Genomic DNA, 13,719 nt, shown 5'->3' with positions numbered 1-13,719 from the left:
TTTGCTGTAAATGTATTGTAATTTGCTGTTGTAAGGTGTGAAAGTGTGGTTTTAAAAGAATAATCATTTGACAGTAATTAAGTTAGATAATTGGGGTGTATCAGTTTGGAATTAGTTTTTACTTTTGTAATTTTTTTTAACCATTCCAGTCTTGCATAAAATATGTTGTGTTTTTCTTACTGCTTTCATCTTTAAGTGCTGTTGACATATATGTGATCTTCAATATTACTCATGATTTAAGTGTTTTGTTTTAAAGATTGAAATGCTTTCACTATCCTTGTAGATGGGAATCATATTGTAAATACCCTGCCAACAGCTTTCTCCCAGTGATGTGTAGGGCTTGCATATATAATAAAAGGAAGAACAGACCCCTACCAAGAAAATGCTAAGAGCACTTTCCAGGCCTGTTTTTGTGAGTTTGTAGCTGCCACTTACTGAAAAAAGCTTACAAGGTTGGGACTGTACAGCTGGGCATCTCAGTTGGAGGCTCATCCTCCCAGCGAGTCCTTTGACGTCAAAGGAGTTCCTCATGGACTAGAGCAGAGGTCTTCACTGAGTAATTAGAAAATAAATGTGGGAATCATTTTCTTTCCTTTTTTTTTTTCCTGCAAAACATAATTAGCTCAATCCACTCTTCAAAATCCCTCCTGTTTCCAATTAAGAGAGATCAGTTGCACTATCTTCAAACAGCTGAAATTATGCTTATTAATAAAAAATTGAGTGTAAAAGAATTGTTTTATCTTGAATTAATTTTTATTATTACGGGACATATGACAGTATACAGTCTTATAAAATATTATCAGATTTAGTACAAATCCAGGGAGCTGTGTGTCCTACATCTTGAGCAGCGGTTACAGCATGACTCATTTATTCAGCTCTGCCTCATACTTGAGAAGGACTTTAAAATGTGACTTTAAGGTCTGATCCTCAAGGTACTAACAACTTCAGCCCACACTGGAGTACAGGGTTTGAGGTATACTGGCATGTTCCTAATGAAACACCTATTCAAGTCAGTGGCTCTTTTGGCAGAGCCAATCTCCTCATGTCCACAAGAAGCAAACCCTTGGCTAAAATCATTATGATCTGTTGTGTAAACACTCAGTGTCTTGAATAACTGGGGACAGGGCTGAGGGTAGTAGTTCAGTGGGCAGGGACATTTTTTGGGGTCCTAGGCTAAATGTGTAAGCAATGCAGAGTGATAAAGTTCACATGCACTTTCAAGTCTAGAGGGGAAATGGTTGGTACTTGGAGCTGTGGCTTTGGAGTTGTTTCCTACCTTGCAGCAGTGTACTCCAGCTGTCTGCTATGGACACTTAGCAGAAGCATCCATTTGCTTTCACCCCTGGTGCAGTGCAGCCCTTTCCAGCAGTGCATTAGGCAGTTGCTGGGATCATGTTTAACAACAGGCCTAAAGTTAAGAACCTGCTTGACTCCTGATGCTTGCAAAGGAAGCTTCAGATCTGTGCTAGGTAGGACCTATGCACTGCAGGGGTGAACCGGGCAGGAAAAGAGAGACTACAAGAAGATTTCTTTTGCCTCAGGTATGTTGAAGGAACAGTTGAAGGCCCCTGATCCAAACTGAAACTTTGGTAGCTGGTTGGGAAGGTTGGTGTACTGCCCTGCTTCTAGTGTCTTGTGCACAGCAGCTCTGGGACATTTGGGTTTTTTGCCAACATCTGTAGAAGTGCAGTGCAATCTCTTCCAGTATCTTCAGAAATCCACAGTTGCATATGATTTAATTTTAGTTTGATTATTTTATTAGAAGTGTGAATAGATGAGAGGTTTGCTAACATCCCAGTAACACATCCTTTCTCTAAAGCACATTGTTGCTAGTCAAGTTGGTGAGTTGGGACACTGTAAATCCTTTGTGGTGCTATTACCCGGTGTGGTCCTAGTCCTGGACTATGCTTGTTTTCAACAGTAACTCTTGTATTTAAATTGAAAGCAAAGGCTAGTTATTTATCTTTTTTGACAGATATGATCCTGTATGAGGATGAGAAGTTTTGACCTGGTATTGAGGGCACCAGCACTGGGGGGTTCTTTTTATGCACAAAGTCATCTGAGCTCCCAGCAGGATCAGGCCCTGTTGGACAGTGAGGATGTGTAGGATGTTGCTTGTTCCTTTTTGTGTTCAGATTGCAATGTTAGTTTTTTATAACTCTGGCATTTTTTTCCTTTTTGTTTGGTTTTTTCTTTGTTTATTTTTAATTTGAATTCATATAACTGAATATGTAAGTGGCTTTTGGCCATATGGAATTATTATATGTGCAACTGATGAAGTATTTTGTATTAGATTTTCCATTTTCAGGCTAAGTGAACAATATTAGAAGGGGAAATATGGTTGAACACTTAGTTTGAAGTAATTCCATAATGAAATTGTTGACTAAAATTACTTTAATTGTAATCTGGATAGATCCAGCTGTAGGAATTAAGGAGCAGGGATGTATAGCAAGGCTGTTAGGACAAGGAAAAATAGATACTGCTAAAATAGCCTACACTGCCTATCTATATAATGTATTAAATTTATCTTAAAAGCAATTCTCTGGTAAGTACATACCTGTACTTAAAGAACAGAGTCCTTGCCTTTTGCCTTTTACAGCCCATACCAGCACACTTTACACAGTTCAAAAATGTCGATAGTTCAGAGGATTCCTAAGTTAGCAAAGTTTTTTTTTTTTTTTTTAATGTAATACATTCAGCCTTGCATTGCTTCTGGATTTTCAGAAAGTTATTCACCAAATACACTATCTGCAAGACTGTGGTTTATATCAGAGTTTAAATTACACTAAATAAAAAAACGCAACCTCTAAATGTGCCCTGATTTACCTGATTTTAGATGTTTATATCAGCATTTGGATTCCTAACAAAAGAAATGCAGAAATATGTATCAGCTTAAACAAAAAGCAATTAATAAAATATAATTTGAAATATGGAGAGGAAGTAGCTACAAACAAACATTAAGCAATTTGGGGCTGAGGGTGGGCAGAGGGAAGAGGAATGTTTGCATAATTAAAAATTACAACAGCTGCTGCTGCTTCTTTTTTTCTCCTAAATCACACATTTGACTTTTGTCAAACAATTTGTGAACTATTATCAAATAGAGCCAAACCTAGTGAAAGTTTTTCTGCTTTTTCAATTAATATCAAATTGATGAAATGGCTCTTTGTGCCCCCCAGTCCAGACCATTCTAGCAGACCTCATGTAAATTCAGATTTCTTCACTGCTTACTAATGCAAAAAATATGCTTATGGTTATCTATTAACCTATGCTTCCAAATAACACTAATGATTGCGATGTGCTGGAATAAATGCTCATGTTTCACGGGATGAGAACAGTCCTGTTCTCTTAAGCTTATCTAATCAAAGCCTAATCCTGCCTTTACAGCCTTTGTTAAATGCACTGGTATTTAATATGCATCAATAAATAAACTTTCAATTATTGTTCAGTGAGCATATCCAAAGATAGCATGACAGTGTGAAACTACTGGTCTATCTAGCAATTATTCTAAATAAAGAATGCCGATGATGTGATTTTTCCCTCCTCTTATAATGGATAATTTAGATTTTCTGACATTCTTTTGCAGCCTCATAATAAGAAAAAGAAATTAATCTAGACAAATAAAATTCAGAGAATTGAATTTTTGCACAATCAAAATACATCTCCCCACTGTGGCTATAAATTTAATTATTTTATTTTAACAGCGCATGATCCATTCTAAATAAAAAAGACCAACTGATAAATTTTTTTAAGTATTTGTGAAAGGTATTTTGAAAAGCTTACAGAGTAGGTAGTGAGTGATGTTGTTGAGCTCCAACCCAGTGCATTATCTCTTTAAATTGAATAGGTTTTCTTTTAGAAGCAGTTAAAAACAATGTGCCAAAAGCATATTCATTAACTACAGTACAAATACAGCCCTATCAGGTTCTTTGCTCCATCCATGTCTATTTTGCCTTCTTTTTCCAAATTTTCACTGCTGCTTTAGTGCTTTCTTTGCAGAGTCTTTCCCATGGCATCTGTTCATTAGTTCCTAGTGAAACATCAGCCTACTCAAGTTTTTCTGCATCTCTGTAACAGAAGCTTTCAGTGTTTTGGTAACCTTATAAGCAAAACATTGCAGAACACAGATAGGGTTTGCTTGTTTGTTGGTTTTGTTTGACTTTTTTTTTTTTAAAGGGGCAGTGAACTTGCCACTGTCATGTAGTTCTATGTTATAGGAGCATTAATAATTTTGGCTTTTAAAAAAAGCTTGTAGTATTTCTCATGACATTAGAATAATTTCAGATACTGATTACTGGCAATTGGCTTTTGGTGATTTGTTCTTCAGATTTCCAGCAGAATTTAACAAAGTGTGGTTTCTGGAAGCTTCTGATAGTTTATCATTAAAATCGCATTTTTTAAATGCAGTTATTTAAATACATTATTTCTATAATTTCTCCCAATTTCATTATATACTTACTCGCTCTGAAAGGTAACGGTTGAAACATCAGTAACAATTAGCAAAAAATATTAAATTAATGCTAAAGGATAGAAATAAATTTGACAAAACCTCAGTCTCAAAGCTTCATTTGTCAAAAGCACTTCTCTGAATTAACTTTTCTAGGATAACTGTATAACTGTTAACAGACATTTTTATCAAGTTGTCAAAGTGTTTGAAAAATGAGAGAGAAAGAGAATGCTCAGGAATAAAAAAAATCTACAAGTAATCAATGGCATGTTCAGGGGGGGTGAGATTTACTAGTTGGACTAGTTGTGCTAATAAAATAAAAGGCTCAATTAAAGGTTCTTTGCCATTTTCAGCCTAAATTTAAATGATTTGGTGATTTGCAAATACATTAATCCAAAAAAGAAAAAAAAAAAAGAATCCAAATGCAAATGAGTGCAACCACAATAAAATATAATTGCAAATGAATCTGTTGCTTTATTCATTTATTGTGTAATTACTGCAATCCTTCCCACCTTGTTTTCAGTATTTCTTAATCATTAAGTCGGAAGCATGACAGCAGTGCCAGCCCTGGCATGATTCTCTTTGACTAAAACCTTGTAAATTAACACAATTAGCACAGCATCATCCTGCTAATTAACTTCCAGTGTCTAGTGCAGTGGTTTTGCAAACAAGGAAGAGGGAGTCAGAAGGGAATAAACATGCCATTCTGTTACCAAACTGTGTGCTGTGTTAGGTTTAGCTCAGCGAGGCTAAGCTGGCCATGTCAGATGCCAGAGTCAGGCAATGAAGAGCTAAAGGGGTTGGGGAGAGAAACAGGAGGGGGTAGAAACTGTCAAAATAGACTGCAGTAATTCAGAGGGGAGCTAGTGCCACAGATGCTTCATTTCGGCTAGGCCTCCTCCTTATCAGGGAATCTGTGCCAGAGGGCATAAGACTGTTTGCAAAAATCTCTTTTGGTAATACGAGAGAGATTAAGGAGGTTTATTTGATACAGCTGTACAAAACCCAGCTATGTGTCTACCATGCATAGGTACAAGTTGGAGGGGGTTATTGTAATGCTTGTAAATTGTTCTTACCTATTGCAGTGGGTTACAAAGAGGAGGGATAATTCACATCGCATTATTAAAAGATTAATTGCTTCAAAGTTACATTTACTTTTTTTTTTTTAATGATAGGTTTGATTTTGGCTTTGTATTGTTTGTTTCGGGCTTTTTTTATAGCTAGCTGTGGAAGCCACAGAACTTTTAGGCACTTGGCTTCATTTCTTTTTCTTCATCTTTTTTTTCCCCTTATTTTTTTCTTTAACCCTCTTTCTTTGTAGCCTGGAGGCTGTGAAGCAGAGGGGGGAAGAGAAAGCAAGCAAGGAGACCGACAGACAAGTCATGCTTGTTTTTTTTTTTTTTTTCCAGACCCTCAACAACAGAACTGAGAGGCAGAAAGGAGCCAGTTGTAATTCATACCGAGTTGTAGGCTTTGTGTGATGAAAGCGACAGAGCGCTGCCTGGGAGATTGCTTTGCTGCACTCCACGAAGCAGATTTGAAACTGTCGTGGACCACTTTAGATGAGAGTTGGATTATGGAATGACCTGCTATGTCTGTGTCATATTGTTCTGCGCAGGGTGCATTATACTCTGCTAACTAGGTGTTCAGTACCAAATAAGAGAGGTATCCTAGATGTGATCTGTCAGCTGTGTCTCATATTTTTATATTGGTTAAAATATAAAACTGAAACGGGGATGAAAGAGGACAGAGCAGTTGGATGCCTTGTATGTTTACACTAAATCTCCACTCTGAGTAATTAAAATATACTGAGTTTTGTTTAATTATATAGCATTACCTATATTTTTTAAACAAAAAATTGACCCCCTACCGAATTAGCAAAAAATTTGTCTATGCGTGTATGTGCCTGTAACAAACCAACCATACCACTTTTTAAGGGCATTATCTTTTCTTTCCTTAAGGACTTTTGGTGTTAGTTACAGTGTTTCGGAGAGCTGAAGAAGCTCACAGGCTGTATGAGAAATTTTAAATGAGGACTCATTTGAAAACATAAGGAAAAAGCTGAGGTCACTGTTAACTGTTGTTTCCTACTGCCCTAGGCTTGAAGATGCAGTGGACGCCGGAGCATGCCCAGTGGCCAGAACAGCACTTCGATATCACTTCAACCACCCGGTCCCCAGCCCACAAGGTGGAAGCCTACCGGGGGCACCTGCAGCGCACGTACCAGTACGCCTGGGCCAACGACGACATCTCGGCTCTGACCGCCTCCAACCTTCTGAAAAAGTATGCAGAAAAATATTCCGGGATTTTGGAAGGCCCGGCTGAGCGACCCATTCTCAGCAATTACTCTGAAGCTCCCTCAGGGCTGGTGAATGGTCGGAAGAATGAAAGTGAGCCTTGGCAGCCATCCTTGAACTCGGAGAGCGTGTATCCCATGAACTGTGTCCCAGATGTCATCACCGCCAGCAAAGCTGGGGTAAGTGCAGCCCTCCCTCCCGCAGATGTCTCAGCCAGCATCGGGAGCTCTCCTGGGGTGGCCAGTAACCTGGCTGAACCCAGTTACTCCAGCAGCACCTGTGGAAGTCACACCGTTCCCAGTCTTCATTCAGGGCTCCCATCTCAGGAATATGCCACAGGATACAACGGCTCATATTTGCATACCAGTTACAGCGGCCAGCCAGCACCTGCACTTCCATCCCCTCATCCATCCCCCTTGCACAGCTCGGGACTTCTGCAGCCCCCACCACCGCCGCCACCAGCCCTCGTCCCTGGCTACAACGGGACCTCCAATCTCTCCAGTTACAGCTACCCTTCTGCCAGTTATCCTCCTCAAACTGCTGTTGGCCCTGGGTACAGCCCTGGGGGTGCCCCACCACCCTCAGCTTACCTGCCTTCAGGAATCCCTGCTCCAACCCCTCTGCCCCCAACCACTGTCCCCAGCTACTCCTACCAGGGCCACGGTCTGACGCCAATCGCGCCGTCTGCCCTGACAAACAGTTCAGCCAGCTCTCTCAAAAGGAAAGCTTTCTACATGGCAGGGCAAGGAGAAATGGACTCCAGTTATGGAAATTACAGCTATGGCCAACAGAGATCTACACAGAGTCCAATGTATCGAATGCCAGACAACAGCATTTCAAATGCAAACAGAGGGAATGGTTTTGACAGAAGTGCTGAAACATCATCCTTAGCATTTAAGCCAACAAAGCAGCTAATGTCCTCTGAACAGCAAAGGAAGTTCAGTAGCCAGTCCAGTAGGGCTCTAACACCCCCATCCTATAGTACTGCTAAAAACTCACTGGGTTCGAGATCGAGTGACTCGTTTGGGAAGTATAGCTCCCCAGTAATGAATGAGCACGGTGACGAGCACAGGCAGCTCCTCCCTCACCCAATGCAAGGCCCGGGACTTCGTGCAGCTACCTCATCCAACCACTCTGTGGACGAGCAACTGAAGAATACTGACACACACCTCATTGACCTTGTTACCAATGAGATTATCAACCAAGGACCTCCCGTGGACTGGAGCGACATTGCTGGCCTAGATCTAGTAAAGGCCGTCATTAAGGAGGAGGTTTTATGGCCAGTATTGAGGTCAGATGCATTCAATGGACTGACTGCTCTACCTCGGAGCATCCTTTTATTTGGACCTCGGGGAACAGGCAAAACATTAATGGGCAGATGTATAGCTAGTCAGCTGGGGGCCACGTTTTTCAAAATCACTGGCTCTGGCCTTGTCACAAAGTGGTTAGGGGAAGGAGAAAAAATTGTCCATGCCTCCTTCCTCGTGGCAAGGTGTCGCCAACCCTCAGTGATTTTTGTTAGTGACATTGACATGCTCCTTTCCTCTCAAGTGAGTGAAGAACATAGTCCAGTAAGTCGGATGAGAACCGAGTTCCTTATGCAGCTGGACACTGTACTGACTTCTGCTGAGGACCAAATAGTAGTAATTTGCGCCACGAGTAAACCAGAAGAAATTGATGAATCTCTTCGAAGGTACTTCATGAAACGACTTTTAATCCCACTTCCTGACAGCACAGCGAGACACCAGATAATAGTACAACTGCTCTCACAGCACAATTACTGTCTCAATGACAAGGAGGTTGCACTGCTTGTCCAGCGCACAGAAGGCTTTTCTGGACTAGATGTGGCTCACTTGTGTCAGGAAGCCGTGGTGGGCCCACTCCATGCCATGCCAGCCACAGACCTTTCAGCCATTATGCCCAGCCAGTTGAGGCCAGTTACATATCAAGACTTTGAAACTGCTTTCTGCAAGATACAGCCTAGCATATCTCAAAAAGAGCTTGATACATACGTTGAATGGAACAAAATGTTTGGTTGCAGTCAGTGATGCTACTTAAAAAAATGTAATGAATGTTGGCACACACAGAATCTGCTACATAGGGGTAGAGAACCCTTTTCAGTAGTGTTAAAATTGCAAAGGGTACTGGGGAGACTACGATTTACCTTGCCTCTAAAGAGCCAGGGTATACTTGAAGGAAAAGTGCATCAAACAAGAGCTGCTGATCTGAAAAAGCCACACATGACAGAAAGCGCATGTTGATGCTCAGTTCTGTTCAAGCTAGACAATACTCACCAAGGAGCAAGGTGCAAGTGGGTTGATTTCAGAAGGACATGAACCCTGTGTGTTGATTCCATTCTGCTGTTCTTGAGATTTAGTTGCTGTCAAGTGCCTGAAGTGGTGCTTTATTTTTTGTTTGCCTCACAATTACATTGGTGGCATGTGCTAATATAAAGAGCTTTAACTTCAAACATTATTGGACTAAAGAGATGAACGGTTGTGTTGCGACAGAGAGCCAGATTTTTGCTATTCTAAGAGCAACAGTATTCCTCAATCCTGTCTGTTCTGTGGTGTTAAACTAAGAACAGGTAAAACAGGGTAATGATAATCTGGACCTTAATTTCTGCAGTTCATTTCTTTTAATGTTCTGTCTGCAAAAACTCAGGAAAGTGATTGTGATTTGTACAGTACCTCAAAGGAATGTGTTGAAAGCACTATGTACTGCTGAGAGTTATAGGCTAGGCTTCAATGTTACTTTATATTAAATATGTATGTTTACCTCAACAATTGGAATATGGCAAGGAAAATTACTTTGAATGTATCCAGGAAAAAACTAAAGCGTGATATGACTGAAGCTTTACAGTTTGTAAAAATAGAAACAGAAGCATTTCCCAGTGTTCAGGAATGGTTCTTTTGCCAATTTCTCACATCAAACCAGAGCAGAATGATTTTTCTTGTTGGTAAACTGTAAGAGTTTTCAGCATATTGCTCCTTGATAATAAGGTGATACAGTCTTTAGCAGGTGCATAGATGAATGAAAGAGCCACTTAATCGGTTTACGTTAGCATCTGAAACAGTCAAACGTAAGATTTGGTAGGAGTCCGAGAGGCAAATTACCTTAAGCTGTGACGGCTGGCCTTTGTTGCATGGCTCTAGTCGTAGTTTTGAGGCTATTTTGGTGAAGCTGTAGGGAGTGGAATCAGTGTAGGTTGCTGGCAGAGCTATGGGTTGCAGAACTGTTTATAGCAGTGCAGTGGACTGTGACCAAACAAACAGTACAAATAACAAAGCAAAACTGAACCCTCAAACTTCCCAAACTGTAAAGTTGAATTTTTGTTGTGTACGTATGGCTTCATTGTCCTTAATGCAATCTTCATTTAGCATCCATTAGAAATCTTTCAGGCTGGAGTGTGCCCACCATTATTTCTACCTCAGTTTTGTTACGTTTCTCTTGGAAAGCAAAGTAAGGAATAGGGCAAAAACCACCACCAACACAAGTCAGATTACATTAGGAATGCAAACCTGCTAAACAAGTTTCAGAGAGCTGCTGTTTTTTCCCCTGAAGTCAAAAGTTTTTCTCTGTATTAGTGCTCTTTCCCCCTTTCTTTTTCCTCCCTCAAATATACATATTCTGGTGTCTTCCTTCTGGAAAGACTAGCTGGCATGTGTGGCATTTTGCTCAGTTCTCCCCCACCCCAGCCCCCCTTTCTTTTTATCCTTTAATGCTTTCCATGCAACTCTTTTGGTGACAGCTGACTGATGTTGGGTAATATCTCTGAGCAAGAGCAGTGCGTGTTGCAGCTGCCCAAAGCCTCTGCCATCACATGAACAAAACAGCCTTGCTTTTTTGAATGTATTTTTTGTTTGTTTACTTTAAGGAAACAGTAACAAAACTGTTGCAAAGCACTGGCATTTAATGTTTCTCTTAAGTAATGTACGTCAAGACCATTAAATAAATGCACTGAAAAGCCCCAAGAAGAGAGATACCAATCTGTTACTAGGTCATGTTTGTCTTCTCAAAAATTGTACAGACCTTGTCCATTTTGTTAAATCAATGGAGACGTTTAGCGTTCAGAAAGCTAATGAGGGATTTTGTGATATTGCTGGAAATTTATGACTCTTGATTATTACTTTTCTTTATTTTTCTTTTAAGATATATATATATATATTTAGATAGAACATGCTAAAACCAGAGCAAATAAACCAAAATCTAATTTAAGATGGATTCCTGGCAAACATTTTGTCTATCTAAAACTTTATGTTTTAAGCATGAAAGTACCATTTTAAAAACAGTGCCTTTCATTAAGGATATAGAAAGTAAGACTTAAGTACATCACTTGCTTTTTTTTTTTTTTTTTTTTTTTCTTTTCAACAGCAATTACAGTCTGTGATCCTTGTTATGACCCAGTCTTTCTGCTTCCCAAAAACCTCCACAGGCTGCTTCTTCACCCTGGTCATTCCACCATCCTCACATTCGGGAGATGCTGATGTCCCCGTTAGCTGTAGGTTCACACTGATCACACTGGCAAGTACACTGTTGCAGATCACTGACCCAATTTCTGTCTTAGACATTGCCTGTCGTATCTGCTATTGGGCTGTGTTCATGTAAAAGGCTCATACAAGTTTTGATAAACTCTTTCTCCCAACTGTACTCCTAACAGATTTTTTTTTTGCAGCTTGTAAAATGAAAACTACGCACTGAGTGGTTTTTTTCCTGCTCTTTTTATCCTGTAGCAAAACCAAAAGCAAACAAAATTATAGACAGTCCCTTTGGCCTCCAGCTTTAAGTCATTCTCTTTGAAAAGTCACTCTGGGAAATGGATTTTTCAAATGTTAACCAAAGTGAGAAGCAGGCAGAAACTGAAATGGTGTAAAAGATGCAGGTTCCACATACACATGCTCATGTTCTCCAGGTCTTGATTCAGCTTTGGGCAGCAGAAGTGCTGCTGTAAGGGGAGGAAAACAGAGCCAGATTGTTACCCAAATCTTTCCTTATCAGCAGCTGTCTTTGGTATAGTTTTGGGAGGGTGCCTGTTGAATTTGGTGAGAGCTTGGCCAGGAACTGCTAACAAGAGGCACCTCAACCTTTCTTCAGGCTTGATTTCTTGCCAGTTCTTTGATGGAATTCAGGCCTGAGCTGGCTAAATCCCCTGCCACATCTTGTCCTTCTTATTGCTTTCCTTCTTCTCCCCCACATTCAGCCCCTGTTTTGTCCCTAGTGAGCAGGTTTTGTCAGGCTGCTGGTCCTTCGCCCTTCTCAGCAGCCTTCTAATCAAAGAGCGTCCATGAAGGCTGAAGCACAATCCTGAACTTGAGCAGGTTCCAAAGGGTAGGATTGGTTTTGAGAAGAGAGACAAAATATGATTTAATGGTGTTTTCAGGATGAAATATTTGCTGGTCTTGGACATTTCCATGGTAGAAAACTGTTTGTTGTCCTTTACAATTGGACAAAGCTGGAGGCTGCTGCCACAGAAATGTCTGGTTGGTTGGCTGGGGCTTCCTGCCACTGGCACAACCCTGAATTTTAAGAAACCTGAAATGGTTAAAAAGCATCTGCTGTGTCAGGCTATTACTGCAGATGCTTTACGTCATGTTTTTGCATGTGGGTTCCATTCTGCATCAGCTCCTTTTCTTCCTTTTTTTACCTTCAGTAGCAATTCCTATAGCAACAAAAATAAAATAAATTGGAGGAATATTCCTGCAAGCTGAAGGATCAATATCAATTCAAGGAGGAGTTCAAAATGACCTTATGTGAGACAGAAATGGAAATACTCTGTACTTCTGGCATGTTTCTCTTCAAAATATTTAGAACATTAGTGACAATATATAAAAGTTTGCTGACTGAGCTGATCAATGGAATGTGAAGGCAGTTTACTTTAAGGCTATTTACTTTCACATGGATTATTTATCTATTAGTCAGTCTGTGTTCTACTCAAATGCAGATAGATGGGCAAAATGTTTTCTTGAGCATTACAAACCTACCAAGGGGAAAAATCAACCATCTGACTAAAATACATAGGCCAAACATCTGGGTGTCTTTACCAGCTATTTGGAGGCTGTGCTCTGTAAAATGGTACAAGGTCATATTTAGGTGGATTTTCATAGGATGTTTCTTTAGGGGATTGTCTAGTTAAAGAGTTACAAATTAATTCCTGCATCAAGATGTTAATACATTGAAAGAAAATTTGGGGATATGACCAGGGTTTTCACTGTCTGCAAATACAAATGACTTCAGGTAAAGGGCTGTTCTTAGAATCCCTCTGCGTTTTCTCTCAAGCACTCCATCATGAGGGAAAGTTTATTACTCAGATCTGAAGGATACACTTTGTCACAAAACAAGGCCACCAAAAGTTGTAGAGCCCCCTACACTTTCACTTACACCAGTTTGGAGGTGTTATAACCCTTTGACTTAAAGGAATTACTCCTGATTTCTGCCCTTGTTAGAAAAGTCATCCCTCTAATGTATAATAATCTATATCTGTTGGTTTTCATCATCAGCTCTGAAAGCTAACCTTGTCCTCACAGCACTAACTCCTTTCCATCTTGTATGTGTGCATGTGTGTATATAATATTTATATGTGCATACACACCATGTCCAAAAAATAGCTTTGTCTCTTTACTTAAAAAAGAAAAAAAAAAAAGGAAAAGTCATTTAATTGTCTGCTGATTTATATGAAGCACATTAGTAAACATGGAGATATTAGTATTTCAGAATTCAAAAAAGCCCAGCTGTGCTGGTGACTAACCAATACATGAACTGAAGCTCACACTCTGCAAGGACCTTTGGTTGACATTCGATTTTGAACCTGCCAGATGCATTTTTGTGAACCAGGGATACTGCATCTTTAATGAACAAGTCTCTACTCTTTCCCCTGTTTTTAAATACAACACAAGCAGTGTAGCACTAGGCACTGCAATTGTCAAAGACAATTAGACTGAAAGCAGGAAAATTTCACCTCCCTGTCTCAGTGATATGTAG

General features: G+C 40.0%; 1 protein-coding gene across 2 annotated transcripts in view; it reads left to right on the top strand.

Moving 5' to 3' along the window:
* Positions 1-13,719, top strand: part of FIGN (fidgetin, microtubule severing factor) — a 126,502-nt gene that overhangs the window by 110,366 nt on the left and 2,417 nt on the right. Inside the window, exons 5-6 of one of the 2 annotated variants that reach the window (XM_072932152.1) lie at positions 5,854-6,109; positions 6,544-13,719. The exon at positions 6,544-13,719 is cut by the window's right edge and continues 2,417 nt beyond it. In XM_072932152.1, coding sequence (XP_072788253.1) covers positions 6,007-6,109; positions 6,544-8,789 — 2,349 coding nt within the window. In that variant the 5' untranslated portion in view covers positions 5,854-6,006 and the 3' untranslated portion in view covers positions 8,790-13,719. The remainder of the gene's footprint in view (positions 1-5,853; positions 6,110-6,543) is intronic. The other variant, XM_072932153.1, reaches the window with a different exon arrangement.

The sequence above is a fragment of the Taeniopygia guttata genome, chromosome 7 (genome assembly GCF_048771995.1).
Source record: "Taeniopygia guttata chromosome 7, bTaeGut7.mat, whole genome shotgun sequence".
NCBI lineage: Eukaryota > Metazoa > Chordata > Aves > Passeriformes > Estrildidae > Taeniopygia > Taeniopygia guttata.
This window is presented reverse-complemented; position numbering and strand designations above follow the sequence as displayed.